We start from the raw sequence: 20,039 nt of genomic DNA, 5'->3' as shown, positions 1-20,039 counted from the left end.
GTGCTTTACAAAAAAGAAATGACCTGCACCAAGGGCTTCACATGAAAAGACATAAAATGGACATAAAAACACATTAAATACATTGATGTGAAATGAAAAACAACAGAAAAATGTATGTAAAATGAGATGGAATTATAATAAGATAATAAATGAAATAATAAATCATTCAAATAAAATAAATGATTACATAGAAAGTATATATATAACAGCATTTTAAAAAAGTGCTGAGCAACATTTTAGAGCTAGGATAAATATGATAAATTCTTATCTGGCTGTCTCTCTTACCTAATACTATCAGTTATTGTATCTAACTAAAATATATACTAGAAATTTAAAATTTAAAAAGAAAATAAATAATAAAAATTAAATAAAGTAAATATAGAAAAGGAGCTAGATGCTATCTGAAGAAAAATATGTACAGACTGAGAAAATATTGTATGGCAAATATGTGCAAATACATTATTCAGATATTTCTATAAGGTACATTGAGTTTTATTTTGAAATACGTGACCGGAAACACAGCTGTTTAACTGTGGCTGACTTGACTCTGCTGGGGAGAGCTGGAGGGAAAAAAAGGAAAAAAAAACGAAGAAAAAAAGGCACATCTGAGGGGTTTGAGGGGCGGATTTGGACAAAGTTTCCCAACTGTCCCGACCCGAAGAAGCTCCGGGGGGGGTTGAAGGGGAATCGATTCCACCGGTAATTAACACAGGAGTTCTAAGTCGGTTGTTAATTAACTGTTATTTTCAGTGTGTCTGAGAGCACCGTCTTCCCAACCGCCGGAAGTCTGCATGAAGCTGCGTCTCCCACAGAGGCAACGGCGTCGACGTTTTTTTTCTGTCTTGGTTTTTTTTTTTTTTTTTTTTTTTTTTATTCGAGACTTTTTTTTCTCTTTTTTTATTTTCTCTCAGTGAGATGAGCAGGGAGTGAGGAATGGAGGCGTAGGGAGCAAGGATGTTTGTGTTTACCAAGCGGCCAGCTAGTTAAGCATATGAATATATAGGCCTCCTTGTAGCTAGAGCAAGCCAGCGAACAAAAGGAGAAAATTAATGGAGGCAAGTTAGCTAGCTTCCCTTGTCTTGTTGCGTTAACCAGCTAACGCTAGCCATGATTGTTTAGAACCCAGATGTCTCATGTAGCCTTTGGCAGCTGCTTAGGTGCAGAGTACCGCATCTAGCCTGAGTGTTTTGAAAGGGAGCCCCTGATATAAACGATTTCAGACAAATTCGCATTTACACGATTTCATCAATCACTGCTAAGGTTAGCCCGCAGCTAGCAGTGCCACAGTTTTGGAGCCAGTTTGTGTCCCTCGACAGAAAAAAATGGCTCTCAGAACACTGAAACATTGACTTTGTATTACAGCAATAACGACCCCTTGTATCAGACGCTAAGTTGCCAGAAATCTACAGCCTGTGGGAAATTAATTAATTTTCCTTAGAAGCTTTCCCCATCATTTATTTATAGGTTGTGCAACTGCAGAGGGGAGAGGAGGCTCATGAAAAATAACGTTAGACATGTATTGAGTTATGCTTTGCCAATGTTTTGCATGAAATATATTGTTTCCTCACAATTGATTAGTGTAATGGTTTATTATGTTAAAGTTAATTTTTATGGGCCTGTGCTCCCCTTAAGGGCTTAACAGTTACCAGTTTTATTAAATGTCATCTTTACTAACATGTAATTACATGCATGCGTTTCTTGGTATGTGAGCAATATGGCTATGCATGGCATTCACAATCTGCACATGCATACTGAAAAATCTAACCTCACAATTTCTTTTATCGTTGGTTTAACAGTAGCAAAGTATGTGGAAAATGAAGTTAAAATGCATGCCAACATAGAACAATGAAACTATGAAACTTCCTTTTTTTGTGCTACAGAGAACATGTTGCCTTTGTGTCAGTGGGAGATGACCAGGAGACAGGATCAGAGGTTTCATGATGAAAAGATAGAAAGTAGTCTTTTAAACAGTGAGTGTTGTTTTCAACAAACCATATGCACTCTTAGAAAGGATGTTATGTTCAACACGTACTGTTTGGCACAACACAGCTGTGTTACTTTTTCCAGGCAATAAATAGTTGCAACATTCTGACACATAACATTGGGTTGTTCTCCAAAATTAGACTGTTGCTGATGCAGCAGCCACTCTAAGATTGTGAAATTTGTTAATAGCAACACATACTGTGTAAGAGACTGGTGAGGAAGTGCATGGGCTGTATCACAATACATTATAAAAAGCCTCAAATACTGATTTTCACTAGTTTTTCTTGCCTCTTCTGTCCTCATGAAGGTATTTTTTTAATATCTATCCCCTGTGAGATTGATCATCTTTGCCTGATTCCTTTTAATGTCCTCTTCTCTGTAAATCTGATCAGATGTTGTTAAAACAAACCTAACACCATAAACCTAAAAGCATTTACCTTCAACTGGTGACATTTGTAAGAGCCATCTTAAACTGACTAGTCTTTGAACGCCACACTGATCGTGAAACTTGATGTGTACAGCGTGTGTGTGGAGGAGAGGATACATGGAAAGGAAACAAACTAAGATGATTGAAATGCAGCCATGTGCGGTCTCATTTCACATGAAAGTAAAAAAAAAACAAACAAAAAAACAAACAAAAAAGAAGAGCATAGTAAGAAAGAGGAGGAGGAGGACGGGTGTTTTCTAAGTGTGTTGCTTTTTAATTACAGAAATAATGGACGATTCCCATTTCAACTCATCATACTTTTGGTCTCCCGTCCCCACTGTACAAGGACAGGTAGAGACAACCTTATTGTTGGAAATGTCTTGAAATACACATGGTTTAGTGACACACTGGAATCCAATATCACTCTGTTTATGGAGATGCTTTAAAGATGTTGATAATGACACCACTGAACAGTGCTCGCTTAGTCCGTGAAGTTGGCTTAACATCACATAGAAGTCATCTGAGTGTGAGTTCTTGACCTGGTGAAGGTTCACCTGATCACATGATCACTCCTGTCCCTCTCCTCTCTCATCACTTCAACCCCTCTTTGTTCCTTTTTTCATTTACTTTTTGCATCTCATCATGCCTTCGTTCTCTTTTCTCTCCTCCTCTGTCGTCTCCCTACATGGACCTCACCTATCATTCACTCCCACCCTTCTGCTCTCCTCATCCTTCTTTGGGACACCTCCCCCCTCCCTCCTGTTTCTTCACCATCACATTAACTTAAATTGTTTATGTGCCACCAACCTCTTCCTTCATTGTCACTCTTTTATCTTCCCTCTTTTTCATCTTATTTCCTTTGTCTTCTCTCCTGTTTTTGTCCTATTTGCTTTGTCATTTGAAATTTCTGTCCTCCTCACACACCTGTTACATCACCTCCATTATTTATCATCATTCTACTCCTCTTCCTCACCTTTACGACCCTCTTATCCCTCGCCCCTCCTGCCTCTTTCATACTTTATTATCCTTCTCCCTGTTCTTCCCCTACTTCTTCTTAACCCCATTCTCACCCTGTTGTCACTCCCCCATCTGTCCTTCCTCTTACCACCAACCCACCCCTCTACACATCCCTCTTTAGATCGAGAACGCCATGTTCCTGAACAAGGCGAAGGAGCAGCTAGGTCCAGAGAAGACCAACGCACCCTCCTTCCCTCACTCGTCTGCGTCTTCCACCTCCTCCCCCCACTACCCTACGGCTGTGCTCGCCATACCCGGCTCAGTGGATGGAGGGCCCGGGGTGCGGGTCGTTCCCAAACAGGAAGGAGGTGGCGGCGGCGCACCATTAAGTGCAGTCGGGGGACACCTGCATCAATCACACACTTCCCAGAACGTCACCGTTGTGCCTGTTCCCTCGACGGGGATCATGACTGCAGGTCAGTGAGCTGCTGCTTTCCCTGCCTGAATCATCACGTCCCCCACTTCAGTTGCTATTCCTCTGTTGTCTTATTATATTTGTTTGTTGGTATCTTAAAGATGTATGCTTAAGGAACAGTTGCGCAACACACCTTAAGTTAAGATTTTCATCTGAGTTAAGGTTTCCTTGAAATAAAAGCCGTTGCACAAAACACCAAGTCTTCTCCTTAAAGTTTCCTTAAAATGTTCACTTAGGTTTTCAAGTTTTGTTCTTGGTATTCTATTTAAGGAATCTCTTAAAGTCAAGAACTTCTGACTCAATCTTAACAGCGACATGAACTGAGTTTAAGGTGGTAAGTGAAGGAAATGAACTCATCCCAGGATGAGTGGGAGAACTCACCCTTAACAATGAGGAATTGTACATTACTCACTCCTTTAATGTTGACCGCTTCCCAGAAGTTATAACCAGTATCACAAGCTAATGCCAGCAAACAAACAGTCTCCATGGAAACAGTAGAATTTTACTGCTATAAAATCTCTTTTACTGCTGTAAAATCTCTTTTACTGCGGTAAATTTCTTAACTTTTTTCCTTAAACTTCGTGAATCACTTTAAGTCAGTTACATTTTTGCACAAAAGACCTTAGCAACCAAGGTTCACTGTGATGAAGTTAAAACAACAAGAGGATGAGGTATCACAAGTGCTAATCAACAGTCTCCATGGAAACAGTAGAATTTTACCGGTGTAAAATCTGTTTAACTGTTGTAAATTGCTTAACTTTTTTCCTTAACTAAGGAAACCTTTCAAGAGATTCAAGTAACTCCCTCAGCTAAGGGGAAATGAAACCTTAAATGTCACACTTAAGTAGAAAACTTAAGATGTTTTGTGAAACTGGCCCCTGGAGTACTGTAAATATTCAACTACAGCTAACACTAATGTTGATCTGAATATTTAGTTTGGATCCATAAAAGTCACTTTGTGTTCACTGTCATCAGGTTTTAGCAGCAGTTTTAAACTGCAGGTTAACAACATGAATTGCTTGTAAAGAATTTTAGCATCATGCCAAGTCTGCTGTGTTATTGTTGCAGCTTTGACCCTTATACAAAAGTATTATTGTGGCTTTAAATAATGGTAGTCTAACATGCAGAGAGAATAAATATAAAATGTTTGTTTTGAGCAGCTGGACAGCCAGATGACAGTCTGTCTTTTCCTCCTAGCGGGGTTAGTGATCACCACCCCTCAAGGCACACTGGTCCCCACTGCCTCCACGCAGTCCTTTGTAGCTGGACACCCCACTGCTACCACCATGATAGTGTCTGCAGTACACCCCTCTAACGCAGGTAAAACACAGGCACAGCGCAGCATCACTTCAGTCATTTCGACATGTTAATGCAGACTGTGTTCGATAATGGTACTGTCATTTTTAACATGCATGTCAGGGGAATACATGAGCTTTTTCAGTAGTGTTTTGAATTACAGTCCCCACAGTAAAACTCACCCACTCTACCGGAGCAGGTGGGATTGAGCGCTATGCTCACAGGCACCATGACGCAACCTGATCAAAGAGAATTTGATACTAAATTAATATAATATGAACCTTATTTTCTCTGTTTGATGTCTCCACACCGGCGACAGTCAGAGCTGGCGCCATCTTGTTTTCAGGTTGTACGGCCCATTCTCATGGACATGATGTCTCAGTAACACCTTGACTGAACTTCTTCAGATTTGGCACAAACATTCACTTGGACTCAAGGATGAACTGATTAGATTTTGTTCAGCAAAGGTCAAGGTCACAGTGACCTCACAAAACATGGTTTTAGCCTTGTGACTTTAGGGAATTTCTTCAAGTTTGGTAAAAACATTCACCGGGACTCAAAGATACACTGATTAGACGTTGGTGGTCAAAGGTCAGTGTGACCTCACAAAACACTTTTTAGCCATAACTCAAGACTTTACAGCAATTATGACAGAATTTCACACAAATGGTTCATATTTTATTTGACTCTGGATAAACAGAGATGTAACCTGAAACTAGTCTGAGTGGAGGAGGCAGACACCCACCAGGAGGTGATTCTAGTTCATTTTTAAAACATAACATCTCTTGACCTGAGATCAAAGTAAATTGAGGCCAAATTTCATTTGAATAAGAGATTCCTGTTTTCCATCCACAATTTATTTAGATTTCAGCATTGATGTGAGGGACCAATTGTGTGTTCTCTCTGCCCCTCGCCCCCCTCATTTACCTTTCCCTCGCTTGTTTCCAGACAAGAAGGAGGATATTTCTGTCCCTCCTGCAGTTGTGATGCCAGCACCGTCAAAGCGAGGCAGGAAGAGCAAACAGATGATGGGCAGAGTGGCTGGAGTAGGTGGGGTCCTCCCTCCAGGCAGCGATGCTTTAATATTGGCACACCTAGCCGCAGGTGGACAGGTGAGGGCCTATGTTATACATATGTATGACTTTAGCGTGGATTGTCATCATTTTCATCATAACTAATATGTTGTCATTGTGTTATAGCACCACACGGGTGACCCATACGACCTGTCAAATGATGAAGATGATCATACTAACAAGGACGGCCCCAAATCCTACAGGTAGTACTGTTGGTGACATCACAGATTTATATTAAACATTAAGAACAGGACATCTCTGCCAATACAGACACTATAGATAGAATAATATATTTGTTTTGTTTTGTTTTGTGGGCTGTAAGCCCTATTATACGGTACTGAAGTCTTTATTGGGGGACATCTATTATTAGCTGAGGTTGTGCTGATTCTGATTCTGTGTAGCACTTAAAAGTGACTACTTTATTAAGAAAAACACAAAGATATGAAAAAACAAAAAAGTCTTATTGTGGGCCTTAGAAGGTTGAAAACAAATTTGAAAAAAAAGAAAATATTTGAATTCATAAGATCAGGTAGGAAACTTTACCTTAACAACAAGCAAATGCAAAAGATTTAAAAGATGTTATGTTATTTATATCCTCCATGTGATCTTATATTAAATCTTTTCCTTTCTCTCTCACTTCTTACCTGCCAAGGTGTCGAATGTGTGCGGTGACGTTCTTCAGCAAGTCTGACATGCAGATCCACGCCAAGTCCCACACTGAAGCCAAGCCCCACAAGTGTCCCCACTGCTCAAAGTCGTTTGCCAACTCCAGCTACCTGTCCCAGCACATCCGCATCCACAGCGGGGCCAAACCCTACACCTGCACCTACTGCCAGAAAACATTCAGGCAGCTCAGTCACCTCCAGCAGCACACACGGTACTGGGGCTGAGTGGTTTGTGAAGTCCTGTGTGTGTGTGTGTGTGTGTGTGTGTTCGTGTGTGTGTGTGTGTGTGTGTGTGTGTGTGTGTGTGGAAAAGGGGGTCTGCTTGTGCATGTGGTTTTTCTGTTGTTAAAGCACATGTGTGTGAGCCTGGATGTGTGTGGTGATGGATGAAGGGATTTGCTGGGGGGTTTTGGGAGAGTGTTGACAGTGTAAAGCTCTTTTTGCACAGTCTAAGCATCAAGTTTGAAGGTACCACACTTAAACCAGTAAATCACAGCTTTTTTTTTTACCTATTTATCAAAGATTAGTTGTATCTTCATAACAGATAAATTATCAGAACAGGAAGCCAGTTTCGTCACTAAATGTAACAGTTGCTTTTATGAGATAAAATCCTCCCAGAATACACAAGAGCCTCAGTGGATGCTCCAGTGTTTGGTTGAGGTTTCCTTTTTCATCCCTGCTTGTGATACAGTCACAAGCTTGTCTTGATCCTGTCTGCATGTTGTCTTATCTTACTTATTCTGCTTTCTTTGGCTCCACCTCTGCTTTCACACAAATCCTTCAAACATCCTTTCTTTGGTTTGAAGCATCAGGCATCTTTCACTGTCATAGGAGCCACTGATTGTGTTAAATTATCCCCCTTTTCAACTGAATTCTAGTGTAATGCATTCAATTGAGAAAAAAATAAATCTTCTCTGTTTTTCTGAATTCACAAGATAATCTTGTGAATTCAGAAAAACAGAGCAGAATTTATTTTCAAGTGGATGCATTACACGTCCATAGAATTCCATGTCAAGCAAAAAAACCCAGTGAACATAGAATTTTAGCTAACATCACATACTGGCACTGATCAACAACTTTTTCATTGTTTATAAATGAAACAGTCAATTAACAGATTATGAAAATGTCAGTCTCTTATTTAAATCCCACAAGTATTAGTACACTCTGTACACAATGTATAATCAGTCACCACCTTAAATCAATCAATATTGTCTACTACACTGAGTTAGCCTGCATGTTTTACACACCTTAATGATCACAACTCCAAATGGCACAAAGCTGCAAATCAGACATTGAGAATTACTGTGTGTGACAGTGTAAGTGATGAAACCACCTTTCTCCAGGTCACCACTCCGATAAATGCTTTTTTTTTTGCCACAATATTTTTCATAATTCACATCATGAATTACAGCCTATAGCATTGGCATAATATACTGTATACTTCAGCATATAATAGCTGCATTCACTCAGAACATAGGAAGAAAAAAAAAACATCAACAAACAAACAAACAAATGCTCCTTTATTAATTATGATGATACAAAATATAACAAGTGTTTAGACAAAGAGAGAAAAAAGTGACAAACTGCCTTGCTCACAGAAATTAGTCACTCACTTGATCATCTGTTAAATCTTTAACCTTAACATAATTAATGAAGGGCCTTCATGTATTACATAATACATGCTGTTTAGCCTTTAAAATGTAGGATATCCTTTCTAATGGAAGGCCTGATAACATCTGTCTTATCCATTGAGTCGTGCTTGGTCTGTGAATTTTTTTCCCATAATAGTAAAATGCATTTTTTGGCTTAAAGCAAACTTCTGTTTTACTATAGTTGTTCCTCTGGATATAAACCCAACAGAAAAAGCTTAGGATTCAGTAAAATCTTTTTTGAACTGATAAATGTTTTAATTTTACATTTGACCTAGTGGTCACCTTTTTCATGTCTTCATTTCTCCTATTACCATGCACTGGGTTTTCTTTGTGGGTTTGAGGCAATTAGTTTTAAAGAGGATGTGCTCCACACATTTTGAATTTACATTTCAGTTTGACTGCAGCAGAGCCAGACATTCGCTTACAGTATATATTATACATTATACATGATACACACTCACACTCCACTCAAAGCAGGGCACACCAAATGGAGAGAGAGACTGCGAGAGAGAAAGAGAGAGAGAGAGAGAGAGAGAATCGTGTGACTGTGCTTGCTGTATGTTTTTGTTCTGTGTTTTCACAACTCAGACGCAGCACAAAGAGCACACTGTCAAACCTAATGATCTATGATCAACACGATTGATCGCAGATCCTGTTAACTTAAAGCGCATGATTTAGTCTTCAGTTCATCATGAAGTTTGGTCATGCTGTAGCTTAAAAATCTCTCGCTGTTTCTCTCTCTGTTTCTCTGTCTCCATCCCCCACCCCCCCTCAACCCTCCAATCCTTGGTTTCCCGTGTTAGAAACCACACTGAGGCCAAGCCCCACAAGTGTCCCCACTGCTCCAAGTCGTTTGCCAACTCCAGCTACCTGTCCCAGCACATCCGCATCCACACTGGGGCCAAGCCCTACTCCTGCTCCTACTGCCAGAAAACATTCAGGCAGCTCAGTCACCTCCAGCAGCACACACGGTACTGGTCTGGGTGGATTTGAATGTTGGGGTGGGTTTTTATATGTGCATGTATGGGAGCAGGTGCACAGAGAGTTATTTGTGATTGTTTGCATCTTTTTGGACTTGAGTTTTTATGCGTTTTTAACATCTTCCAAATTCAGAAGGCAGACTGTGGTATCACACGGTGTTCTTCGACAAAGTCAGAGTAACCAAAAGATTTCTACAACTCAAATCTGTAGACATAGTAGTTAATAAAACCATATAACAAAAGGAACTGCCTTTAGTGGAAGTGAAGGTAAATGAAGTGGAAACTAAGAAATAAGAAAGCAAAGGGTTGAACTATCAAGCTATTAAAATGTCTTAACTTTTATTTGTGAATGATGGTAATTGATAGAATTGATCAAGTTTGAATTGAATTGTAATAACACTGCTCTATGTGCAATATGTTGCATGTGACTCTCAAAGTGTAATTAACTAATGTTGTAAAATATTTTATTTTGATTTTTTTTAGGATTCACACCGGTGACCGACCGTACAAGTGTAACCATCCTGGCTGTGAAAAAGCTTTCACTCAGTTGTCCAACCTACAGGTAAATTTACTCACAGGTTTGTTCCTCTGCAGTGACCTGATGACATCTTAAGTAAGACTTTAGCCGTTTCTCTCTCTGCGTTCTTCTCTGTACTTGTTTACTTGTGAAACGTCATCAGTCACAGTCCAAGTACTGTTCCAGTTCAAAGTCCACATGTACCCAAGTACAGATCAAAGATCTGAAGTGTTCTCGCTCCACCCGTTTTCCCCCAGATACATCTGTGTGTGACTTGTGTGGACTTGGGCCAGCTAAGTATCCCAGAATGCATTTTGCACCAAATAGAAACAATGGCACGAAGGGATCCTTCTGGTTGAAGGATCCCTTCGAGTGCAATTTACTGGTGGTTCTGTTGTCTGTAGTGTTTTGATATCTGATAAAAATTCCTTTTGGAAGATGAAATTTGATCTCTGACTTGAAATATAATATTTGTTGCTGCTGGTTAGTGTGAGAAAATGAAGCTAAAAATATTATTAATATGTAATTGCTGGAAGGTTTAACAACAGTGCTGCCTCTGACAGCTTCTTCTTACAAATATACCACCACATCTCAATAACAATAAATATATATAAATGAAAATGATCAGAGGCAGTGTGCTGCATAAATGTCATTAGATTCTTAATACTGCAATTTGTTTGTTTGTGGAGATTTGAATTTAGATGAATTTGGCACAGTTCAGTCAGGTACAGGTGTGATGAAGTGTAACCTGTGCCGAGCTGAGCTGCTGATATTAGGAAACACACTGCGTCTGGACTTCTGAGTTGAACTTGTGAAGTGAAGTTCAAACTTTCAAGTACAGGAGTCTGAACTTGGCTCTGGATTTCTTCTTATCTGTTCCTCTTTTTTTACCCAAATCTCCTGCGTGTTTCCTCTCCCCTCCCCACAGTCTCATCGTCGGCAGCACAACAAAGACAAGCCGTTCAAGTGCCACAACTGTAACCGTGGTTACACAGATGCTGCCAGCCTGGAGGTGCACCTGTCTACACACACTGTTAAACACGCGAAGCTGTTCTCCTGTGGCCTCTGTAACCGATCCTATACCTCGGTAGGTTAAATGATTTATATGTAAATATACTGAGGGAAGACAACCAGCCATTTTTAATCCTTCTGTTTTTTTCATGTCTTCTGTTTCTGTCTTTCTCTGACCCCAGGAGACGTATCTAATGAAACACATGAGGAAGCACAACCCCGACCCGCTAGCGGTGGCAGCAACAGTAGCTGCCCATCAGGCCCAGGGCCTTACACCAGGAGGGGGCAGGGGAAGAGGCCGTGGCCGAGGGAGAGGAGGTGGAGGTGCAGGCAGAGCGAGTCAGCTCCAAAACCAGACCAATCCAAATAACACCAACCAGAACCCTAACGCGGGACCCCCAGGCAGCTACCAGCCCCCCCAGCAACCCACGGAAGCCGTGGTCCCATGCCCGTTTGACCTGCACCAGTACAAGACAGTGGCGGCCAGTGAGATCCAGTACAAACCGGTCTCTGTGGCGGACCTACCAGTGGTCCACAAAGACCTTTGCCTAACTGTCTCCACATCAGCCATTCAGGTGGAGCACATGAACTCATAGGCTGCGTCTTCCCCCTCTGTTCCAGGAATCACTGCAGTGTAAAAAGGTCCATAAGAACAAGTCATTTAATTGTGTTCAGTATTAGAGTCTTAAAACAAGAAAAAACAAAATGGCTGGTGGTGATTTTTTACTGAATTTGAAAATACAACAAGACATCAGTGGAATCAGTTTAGATTCACTTCTCTGTGACTTTATTTTGAAAGGGGTTGTTGTTTGATCATGTTCAAAGATACAAGTCAAAGTTAATTCACTTGGTGCCATTTTTTTCTTCCTTTTAAGATGCTTAAATGCTGAGTACAACATTAAATTACTTGTTAGAACACAGATATTTTACAATGTGCTTCTCAGTTCCAGAGCCCACTTGTGCCAAGTACACGACCGGTCAAAAGTTTCACAACACTTCCATGTTTCCAGTTTTTATTGAGATTTAAGAAGCTCAAGTCCAGTAAGAAAATAAGTATATGTAATAGAAAAGAAGAATTTTTAGAGGCTAAGAAATTGGTTAACTTGCAAATTTCCTGCAGTAGAGGAAGCATTGAACGTTAATGCAAACAAGTTGCTTCCTGCAGGTGCCTCAAAACATTAGAGGAAAAGAACAGAACCATGGAGCTGGTTTAGGATGAACTGCACAGAAGGTGAAAAAAAATCAACCTACAAGTGCAACACATTAGTGGGAACTTCTAGACTTTCTGAGCAAAATACTTTCTGATTTCCATTGTGAACAGAACGTCACAAGTGTATTCAAGTCAGAAATTTAGATAAAATTGAGTTCAACAAGAAAATTCAACGATTGCTTGTTTTTAAAATCCCCAATTGTTTATTTTTTATGCTTTAATTTCACAAACACTGGGAATAACAGCTGGAAAAATGTGGTGTTGTAAAATTTTTGACCGGTACTGTATCTCTCAGTAGAAATGCTGGTCTAGGACTCTAATATAAATAGTTTGTGAAGACTTAACCAAAACTTAATCTGAGATCAGTTTTGTCTTTTATATGATTATGAATAATATGGGGATTAAATCCACACCTGAGTCTCTCTAAAGTCAATGGACAAGTGAACAAAGTATTTGTTAAAACCTGATCCTAAACCAGCAGTCCTGCTCTGAGAGTCTTGATAAAAGAGGCTCACTGGTGTCCCTTCATGTTTTTTCATCGGAGAATTAAGGTGTAAAATATCTGTAAAATAAAAAAAATTACACTATTTTCTGCACATTTATGGTCCAAAGAATGGTGTAATTTAAAAAAAAAAACCATTCAGATCACATTAATCTGAAGATTCTCCACCGTTTAGTTCAAGCCAAAACATGCGAAAGAAAGAAGACAAGGAGTGGATCTGACAAACTGTAGAGACACAGAACTGACACAGAAAAAAGAGGACGGACTAAGTAGATAAAGTTTGAATGACACTGTGAAGGTGCCGTGGAAAATAGAGGATCTGGATCAGACAAGCAGAACTGGAGCCTGAGAGAAGAAGTAGAAGGAAGAAAATGGGGCTGCATCTCAGTGTTCATTTCACAGAATCATGGCGTCCTTATTTACACCCTTCTCCCCTCAGACAGCGAGGAGATGAGGAATCATTTCCTCGTCGGAGCCCAAATTATTGAACAAAAGAGACAGAACTGGTAGAAGGATGCACTAAATGTGAGGAACCTGCAGCCGAGAGAGAGCGAGAGAGGAGGGGGTCGGGGGGGTGGGAGGGGTCATAAAGAAAGCACTTGATGAAGCTTGTACTTCACGCCTATGTTTGTCACCCTTGTACTTTTTTTAATATATCATGTGTGTATTTTTCTACCAACAGAGGAACGTGTGAACAAACTCGGAGAGAGAAAAGTGAGGAGCATGAATGTGAAGGGAACAGGGAGTAAAAGTCCGAACAGAGCGTCGTCGTCGTCCCATTTTTTTTCTTACTATACAAAGAAAGTTTACTATCCTCGGCATCGTCAGGGTAGGTAGCTGTTGGGGAAATAATGATTGTGTGATAAAAATGGCTGACAGGTACTGTTATCAATCTTTTTTTTTAAAAGGACTTTTCATACATATTACTACTTTCATTATAACTGTACTGCAAATGTTATCCACATTATTATCAAACTGAGGCATTATTGTATTTCAGTATGCTGTACATAAAAATAGATAGAAAAGACTTTTTTCATCTGTAAAAGGGAAGTATGTCCTGTGTAAAGCATATATGGAAACTAAAGGAAGTCAAATTAACAAGTACCAAATCATTGGCTGTGTCCCAGGTCACCCTCTGAGAAGTTTGGGAATTACCTAAAAAGTTTGTTAAATTATGGGAAGATCTTTTTTCTCTCTCTTTAATAGTGACATTGCAACTTTTCCTGCACTTTCCCACTGATATTCAGTCTAATTATGGCATAAACTGATTGTTTGGCCAAGTTAAGTGTAAGTTTTATTTGTAGGAGTCATAAACAGGAGCTGACTGAACAATTGATCTGAAAACTAAATTTTAATGAGAATTCCTTCATAAACATTTTCCCAAATGACCTTAATGAATAAATAACATTAAACGAGGCTGTGACGGAGTTGACCTGGGACACTGCCGCCATGTTTTTGTGCACAAGCTATCTCTACCCAATCAAAATGTTCAAGCAGCCCACACACAGGGCTGACTGTCTTCATGTATACTCCTCCTTGTATTTCATTGTGTCTTTTTATGAAAAATAACCCATTCTCAATATTCTTGTTAATGTTATTTACTGATGCTCCTGACAATAATAATACAGTTATTAACTGCCCTCTTATGCTACACTCTTGCATACTGTATACACAGTTACACCTCTTGCTCATCTGAACAGACTGTTTCTTCCCTTAAGGAGAATAAAAAAGTTCAAAAACAGTTTACGATGAAAAAGCTTCAGACTGCATGGTACTGTTAAGAATGTATGATTATTTGATTTTTTTTTTGACTGGTTTGATAAAATCTGAGGCCCAAGTTGTGTCTGATTTTTGCCGCATTAGAATTTTTAAATCCCTTTTAGAAATGACACATGGTGAGAGAGGTGGAAGAGGCTACAGTAAAGTGTTCATGATTAATCAGTTTGACAAAAAAAGACATCACAACCAACCACACATAATAAGCTTGGAGAAATCAGCCTTTATTTTGAAGGTCATTGTAGAACATTTTTACAAAGTGAACAGACCAAGAAGGATAATTAACATGTTCAGAAACCAATCAATGAATAAATGAATGCACGAACACAACCAAACAAACAAACCTTTATACCTCAGTAGACTCCTCCCACCAAGGATATTTTGATTCATCACCACAGGTGTAGCTAACATTAACAAGCAGCTCCAGGTGTGTCAGTGAACCAGGGCCCTGCCACTGAAACACATAGCTATGATTATGATATTAGTTACATCTGTTCACATCAGCCTGTCCTGCCTCCTGACATATTCTGAAGTGATTCCCTTGTTACAGCTTGCATCAGTTACTGACAGACACCAGATGGAGCCATTTGTCAAAAAAAAGCCTTGTTGAAATGATGCAGTCATTTCTTTTAGTTCAAACCATGCAGTGTCCTTGGTAAAAACATGGATTTCCAGGTCTGCTGATATTTCCTTTTTCCTTACAAGTTGGCAACAGACTTTTCCTAGAATATACACAGGAAACATCAATACTCCGCACTTGTGCTAAGACTTGCAAAACAGCCATTTAGTCATCAACGTTTTTTCATTAGAAACCGCATCGAAAGAGAAAAGGGAGTTCACAGTGTGATGTAGATGACTAAATCCGACCCATACTTGGGCCTGACTCAGCTCCTGTTAGGCACAACCATCTTGAACTGGTCTCAGCTGCTGTGGCGATCTCCCCAGTGGCTTTCTTCAAGTTGTTGTCTTTCTTCAGTTCCCAACCAATGTTCTGCAAGAAATAGCGCAGCAATGTTGCTGGAAAACCACGGCAGCCAACTTCAACGGGGAACAGAACTGAGAGTGCCATCCTTTGACAAGAGCCTTGTAGAGCAAGCACTGGTACTTGGCTTTTCAGCTGGTGGGAGACAGATAGCCTGTCTTCTCAGGGCACTGTGAGTTTGACTACTAAGATGGTTTTTGTACTCCTGGATAAAAGAACCATGTCTGTCCTGAGTGAGGTTACTGCCACCCCCTCCGGGAAGACAAGTCTCTTCTTTAGACCTCCAGTCTGATGCCTGATGCAAAATGGAGGAAGGAATCTTGGTGGTTGTTTCATGCTTTAGTAGTGGGTAGTGGTGCCGGGTGTTTGTTGGCATTGATTGAATTAATGTTTTTATCCTGCTGGAATAGTCATGATAATTTTTCTCAAAAGTGTCTGAAGTCCCTGCCCACTGTGACCTTACTCCTGACTGACTTTAGTCACCTCAGCCCCCGCTTGGCTCTTTTCAGATAGTGTAGGTGGTGCCTTAAAATTGGCAACACCATTGGTGGTGTTTCGTCGATGCTGAACCCCTTCGATCCGGCTGAAGTGACTTTGCCGTCCACAGATTCTTCCCATGATGCCCCTGGACACTGCTGGCGACAGCATCAGCATGACCACAGGCTCCAGGAAAACATTACAGGAGCTTGTCAACATGGCGTACATCCTCCAGTCAACACTTTCCTCCAACACAAACCCCACAATGTGCGAGGCGTTGTAAGGCGCATAGCACACCACAAACACAGCGAGGGTGAAGAGGGCAACAGTCAGGACTCTTTTCTTCCCTATAGGAGGCAAATTCGAGTGCCACACCAGGGTAACGCAGCGCAGCGTGCAGAAGGACGTCACAATCAGAGGCAGAAGAAACAGGACGATGGCCATCTCCAGGCGCAGAGGCAGCAGAACCGCCAGCTGGGAGGCGTTGAAGTTCTCATAGCAAGCTGAGGTGTGATCCTGGATGGAGATAAAGTAAGCGCCTCCCTCAGCCACAAGGGCAAAGCTGAGGTGTAGCATCACCAACGCCCAAAGGGCAGCGCTGATGAAGCAGGAGATTCTCGCACGGCGGTACCTCTTGTAGATAATCGGGAATGCGATGCTGAGGTAACGCCCCACTGTCACAGCAGTGATGAAGAGGCAGCTGCCGTACAGTGAGGAGAAGAGGAAGAAGTTGTAGATGGGGCAGATGAGTGGCGGCAACCTCCAGTCCTGAAGCAAAGTCTCCAGAGCCTTAACAGGGAGCCAGACCACGAGCACCAGGTTGGCCAGGCACAGGTTGAGGGCGTAGACCACGTTGGGTGTGGCGCCACGCTTGCGGGCCTTGCGCACATACACAAAGAGGACGAGCAGGTTGGAGGGAAGGCCGAGCAGGAAGGTGAAGGTGTAGACAGAAAGAGCAACACAGTCCTTCACAGTCACCTGCATCTCTTCAGTTTAGGACATGGATGCCGCAGGAAGTCCAGCAAACACGTAGCACCTCCTCCAGTTTATCATGACAAATATAAATCGTCAAACAAATTCAAACTGACAAGAAGTCTCAACTTAGACGAAACAAAATGCACTTTTGTTCTTGTGTCTTCTTCATTTATAATCCACATCTTTGTAAAAACACTAATTCTCCATTAATGGCAGCAAAGTTCTCGTCCAATCTGGTAAGGAAGCAGCTGTAGAGCCGAGTTTCTCCCTATGCCATGTTCAGAGACGACTCCAACAATAGAGCATCATCTCTGAGACAGGTGAAAAAAAAAAAAAAGGAGGCGGTGGCCACAATACGCTGATGCATGTGGGCACGAAGGGGGCGAGGTGCACACGACATCATGACAGAGATGCAGATAAGGAGATGCATCCACTCAGGCATAAGGAGGGGGGCATTTAGCAGGCACCAGGTTTGCCTTAATTGCCCTCTCAGCGGAGGGTAACAGACAGGTAGCATCTGGGCCCTTAAGTGAAATGATTCAGAATAATTCCGCGTGTCAGGAAGCACATGGCCGTCCCCTTAAAGCTGAGGCCATCTAAGTGAACTGGAGGACGCAGCAGTAAAGTCATAAATGTGCTGAGGCTGATGGTCAATGTGAGAAGAGGATGGTTCATGCTTTGGGAAACAATGATTTGTTTTTATGGTGGAGAATGAGTTCCTTAGTTTGTGTGTGTCTGTTTGTGTGTAAAAGAAGAGTGGGTGTGTCATGCAAAAGGCTTTTGGTGAAGAAAATGGAGCAGAAAATTACTGTTGACATGTTGCAGAGGCATTTTATTAGAGCAGAATGACAGATACCAGGAAATGTTTTCCCAAGAAAAGACCTGAGGTGGTGCAAAACATGGCTGCTCGTCATTCAGTCAGTCTATTGATCCAATTTTCTGAACAAATGTGTATAATGTGTAGTCTTCTGATATCTTGCCATGAATGTTTGCAAAGTACTGATGGCCTATTTACCTTCTTTATTACCTGAAGTGAAAGTGACATTAGCACCAGCCTTACAGCTCATATTTCTTCTCTGTTTTTCCAGGAAGCCTCAATGAGAATTTCTAACAGACAGCGATTTTATCATGGTCATGAAACTGAAACTGTTGGATGTTATCAATACTTAAGACTATGGTTAGATAGCAGACTCACTTTTAAGAGCCATGTGAACACCTGTAAAGCAAACTGAAGGTACAACTGGATTGACAAATCAGGTGTAGCACAGTACCATTACTGTTATTACTCACATTATATGTTATGTTATAGATCCCCCCACCCGCCCAACCACTCATACACACTCACGCACACACTCTATCCCCAGCTCCTGTTCCCATCACACTCCCACTATCTTTGTATAACATAAGGGAATTCTAAATTTTAGAAAAATGATGCTCTTTGATTTAAATTTAAAGAGAGCCCATCAGCCCATGTTAGTTTTGGAGGAAGTGAAGGAAAACTGGGAAAGTTACAGTGTCTTATTTGAAAATATCTGAAACAATGACATTGAGGTAGTCCAAATGTTGACGTTAGATAAGAAAAACTGGAGAAAACCCCATCCACACATAAATCTTGAAAAGGTCTTGATACCTTTTCTTTAACACTGAGAAAACGTTGACTCTAACAATGAAGGGGGAAATAAATAGTTATTACAAATTGGAGCCAAGGTTGATGCAGATAAGAACCTAAAATAATGTCTAAATTGCTGCCAGATCTTTAGAGTGGTAAAAACTACTGGACTGTCTGTATTCTGTCTGATTTTCATTGGTAAGGAGGAGAGTAGCAGAGCAGAGAGGGAAGATGAGGTACAAGACAGCACCTCCAGCCTGCACCAAGGAGTATTATGGGACTGAAGCCAGTACAAGTCTTATGGATATGACCAGCCCAGTAGTAAAAACCAAAGACAGTCAATGCTATACCCCCATTAAGTTTGCACCTCTAAAGTAGAGTTTTTACAGATTCCCGGGGCTTTCCCTCCCCATATAAAGGAGCAAATTTTTTGGTTGAGTATTTTAAAGAACTTTTGAGAGAGTAATAGAGGGATGTTTCAATTTTTTTTTTTATTGCATTTAGTCTGCCAATCAATGAAGGGTGAAACTTTTCTAAATCATCATTGCATCCTATATAAAAAGGTGGGATAGTCTTTAACAAAGGGAGCAGCATTGTATGTTGTTCTGCTATAAAAACTTCCTAGTTACCTCTGCTCTCTGGTAACATTTAAACACAGGGCTCACCACGTCACAGGTCACATGACATTTTAACTTCAGCTGAACCACTTGTTCAAACTGAACTGAGAACAACTGGTTTCAAATACTGTGCTGCAGACAGATACAACAAGCTAAAAAAAAAATGAAGTTACATTTTCTTATTTCACTGTAACATTATTACAGACTGCACTTAAGTATCTACAATCACACTTGCACGTGCATTTTTTAAATAATAATAATAAATAATTAAGTTTGTCTGTGAATTATCTGTCTGTCCATTTTAACCCCCGTGAATTTATGTGTCTGTCTATGTATAAAGTGTGTATGGAAATGGATATGGTAAATGTTGTATGGTATGTTTTTCTAGTCTTAACAACCACTCAATGCGGTTTACACTACTAGTCACATTCACTCATTCACACACACACATTCATACAGCACTTCCCTACACATATAGCACATATTCACACACTGATGTGTAGGGGGCAATTTGGGGCTCAGTATCTTGGCCAAGGATACTTTGACATATAGACTGGAAGAGCTGGGAATCAAACCACCTTCTGCAAATCAGTCTCAGGTTACATGAGTACCCAGTTCTCATGGTTCATGTTCTGCCTTCATTATGATGTCAGCTACACGCCTGTAATGTTTTGTGACTGTATCTTGTGCTGTGGTGATGATATTGCGGTGACAAAATTTGTCCAGACATATGAACACCTACCAAAGTGCTAAAACCCCCTCTGTGGTCGTTCCTGCTACAGTGGCTGTCTCCAGGACATTTCACCATGACGACAAACACAAGGTGAAAACCAGCCCTGCTGTCACGGCTGATAA

The 20,039-nt window shown here is 40.8% G+C and overlaps 2 protein-coding genes across 7 annotated transcripts; one reads left to right on the top strand and one right to left on the bottom strand.

The window, feature by feature from the left end:
* The first annotated feature begins 529 nt into the window (after window positions 1-529).
* Window positions 530-14,489, top strand: znf384a (zinc finger protein 384 a). 6 transcript variants are annotated; one of them, XM_056399427.1, is made up of 12 exons: window positions 532-699; window positions 1,881-1,970; window positions 2,694-2,761; window positions 3,549-3,843; window positions 5,040-5,162; window positions 6,087-6,250; window positions 6,338-6,414; window positions 6,864-7,088; window positions 9,332-9,499; window positions 9,992-10,070; window positions 10,954-11,112; window positions 11,219-14,489. In XM_056399427.1, the coding sequence occupies exons 2-12, from the start codon at window positions 1,886-1,888 to the stop codon at window positions 11,630-11,632; spliced, it is 1,857 nt and encodes a 618-aa protein (XP_056255402.1). In that variant the 5' UTR covers window positions 532-699; window positions 1,881-1,885; the 3' UTR covers window positions 11,633-14,489. The 6 variants fall into 6 exon arrangements, with proteins under 6 accessions (XP_056255406.1, XP_056255407.1, XP_056255402.1 ...); XM_056399428.1 differs by lacking the exon at window positions 532-699 and adding an exon at window positions 782-1,055; XM_056399432.1 differs by lacking the exon at window positions 9,332-9,499 and having other exon boundaries at window positions 531-699.
* Window positions 14,490-15,959: 1,470 nt separating this feature from the next.
* Window positions 15,960-16,967, bottom strand: si:dkey-211g8.9 (free fatty acid receptor 3). Its single transcript, XM_056399433.1, has one exon. The coding sequence runs from the start codon at window positions 16,965-16,967 to the stop codon at window positions 15,966-15,968; it is 1,002 nt and encodes a 333-aa protein (XP_056255408.1). The 3' UTR covers window positions 15,960-15,965.
* Between the last annotated feature and the right edge of the window lie 3,072 nt (window positions 16,968-20,039).

This window comes from Seriola aureovittata, chromosome 16, assembly GCF_021018895.1.
Source record: "Seriola aureovittata isolate HTS-2021-v1 ecotype China chromosome 16, ASM2101889v1, whole genome shotgun sequence".
Taxonomy (NCBI): domain Eukaryota; kingdom Metazoa; phylum Chordata; class Actinopteri; order Carangiformes; family Carangidae; genus Seriola; species Seriola aureovittata.
The sequence above is the reverse complement of the archived record's forward strand: the minus strand, read 5'-3'. Positions and strand labels throughout refer to the sequence as shown.

Excerpts from the sequence above, each read along its gene's own strand:
- znf384a (XM_056399427.1), top strand. The coding sequence starts at position 1,886 with ATGTTGCCTTTGTGTCAGTGGGAGATGACCAGGAGACAGGATCAGAGG. Across the intron at positions 6,251-6,337 it reads ACCTAGCCGCAGGTGGACAG|CACCACACGGGTGACCCATA; the intron begins GTGAGGGCCTAT and ends ATTGTGTTATAG. Across the intron at positions 10,071-10,953 it reads CTCAGTTGTCCAACCTACAG|TCTCATCGTCGGCAGCACAA; the intron begins GTAAATTTACTC and ends CCCTCCCCACAG.
- si:dkey-211g8.9 (XM_056399433.1), bottom strand. The coding sequence starts at position 16,967 with ATGCAGGTGACTGTGAAGGACTGTGTTGCTCTTTCTGTCTACACCTTC.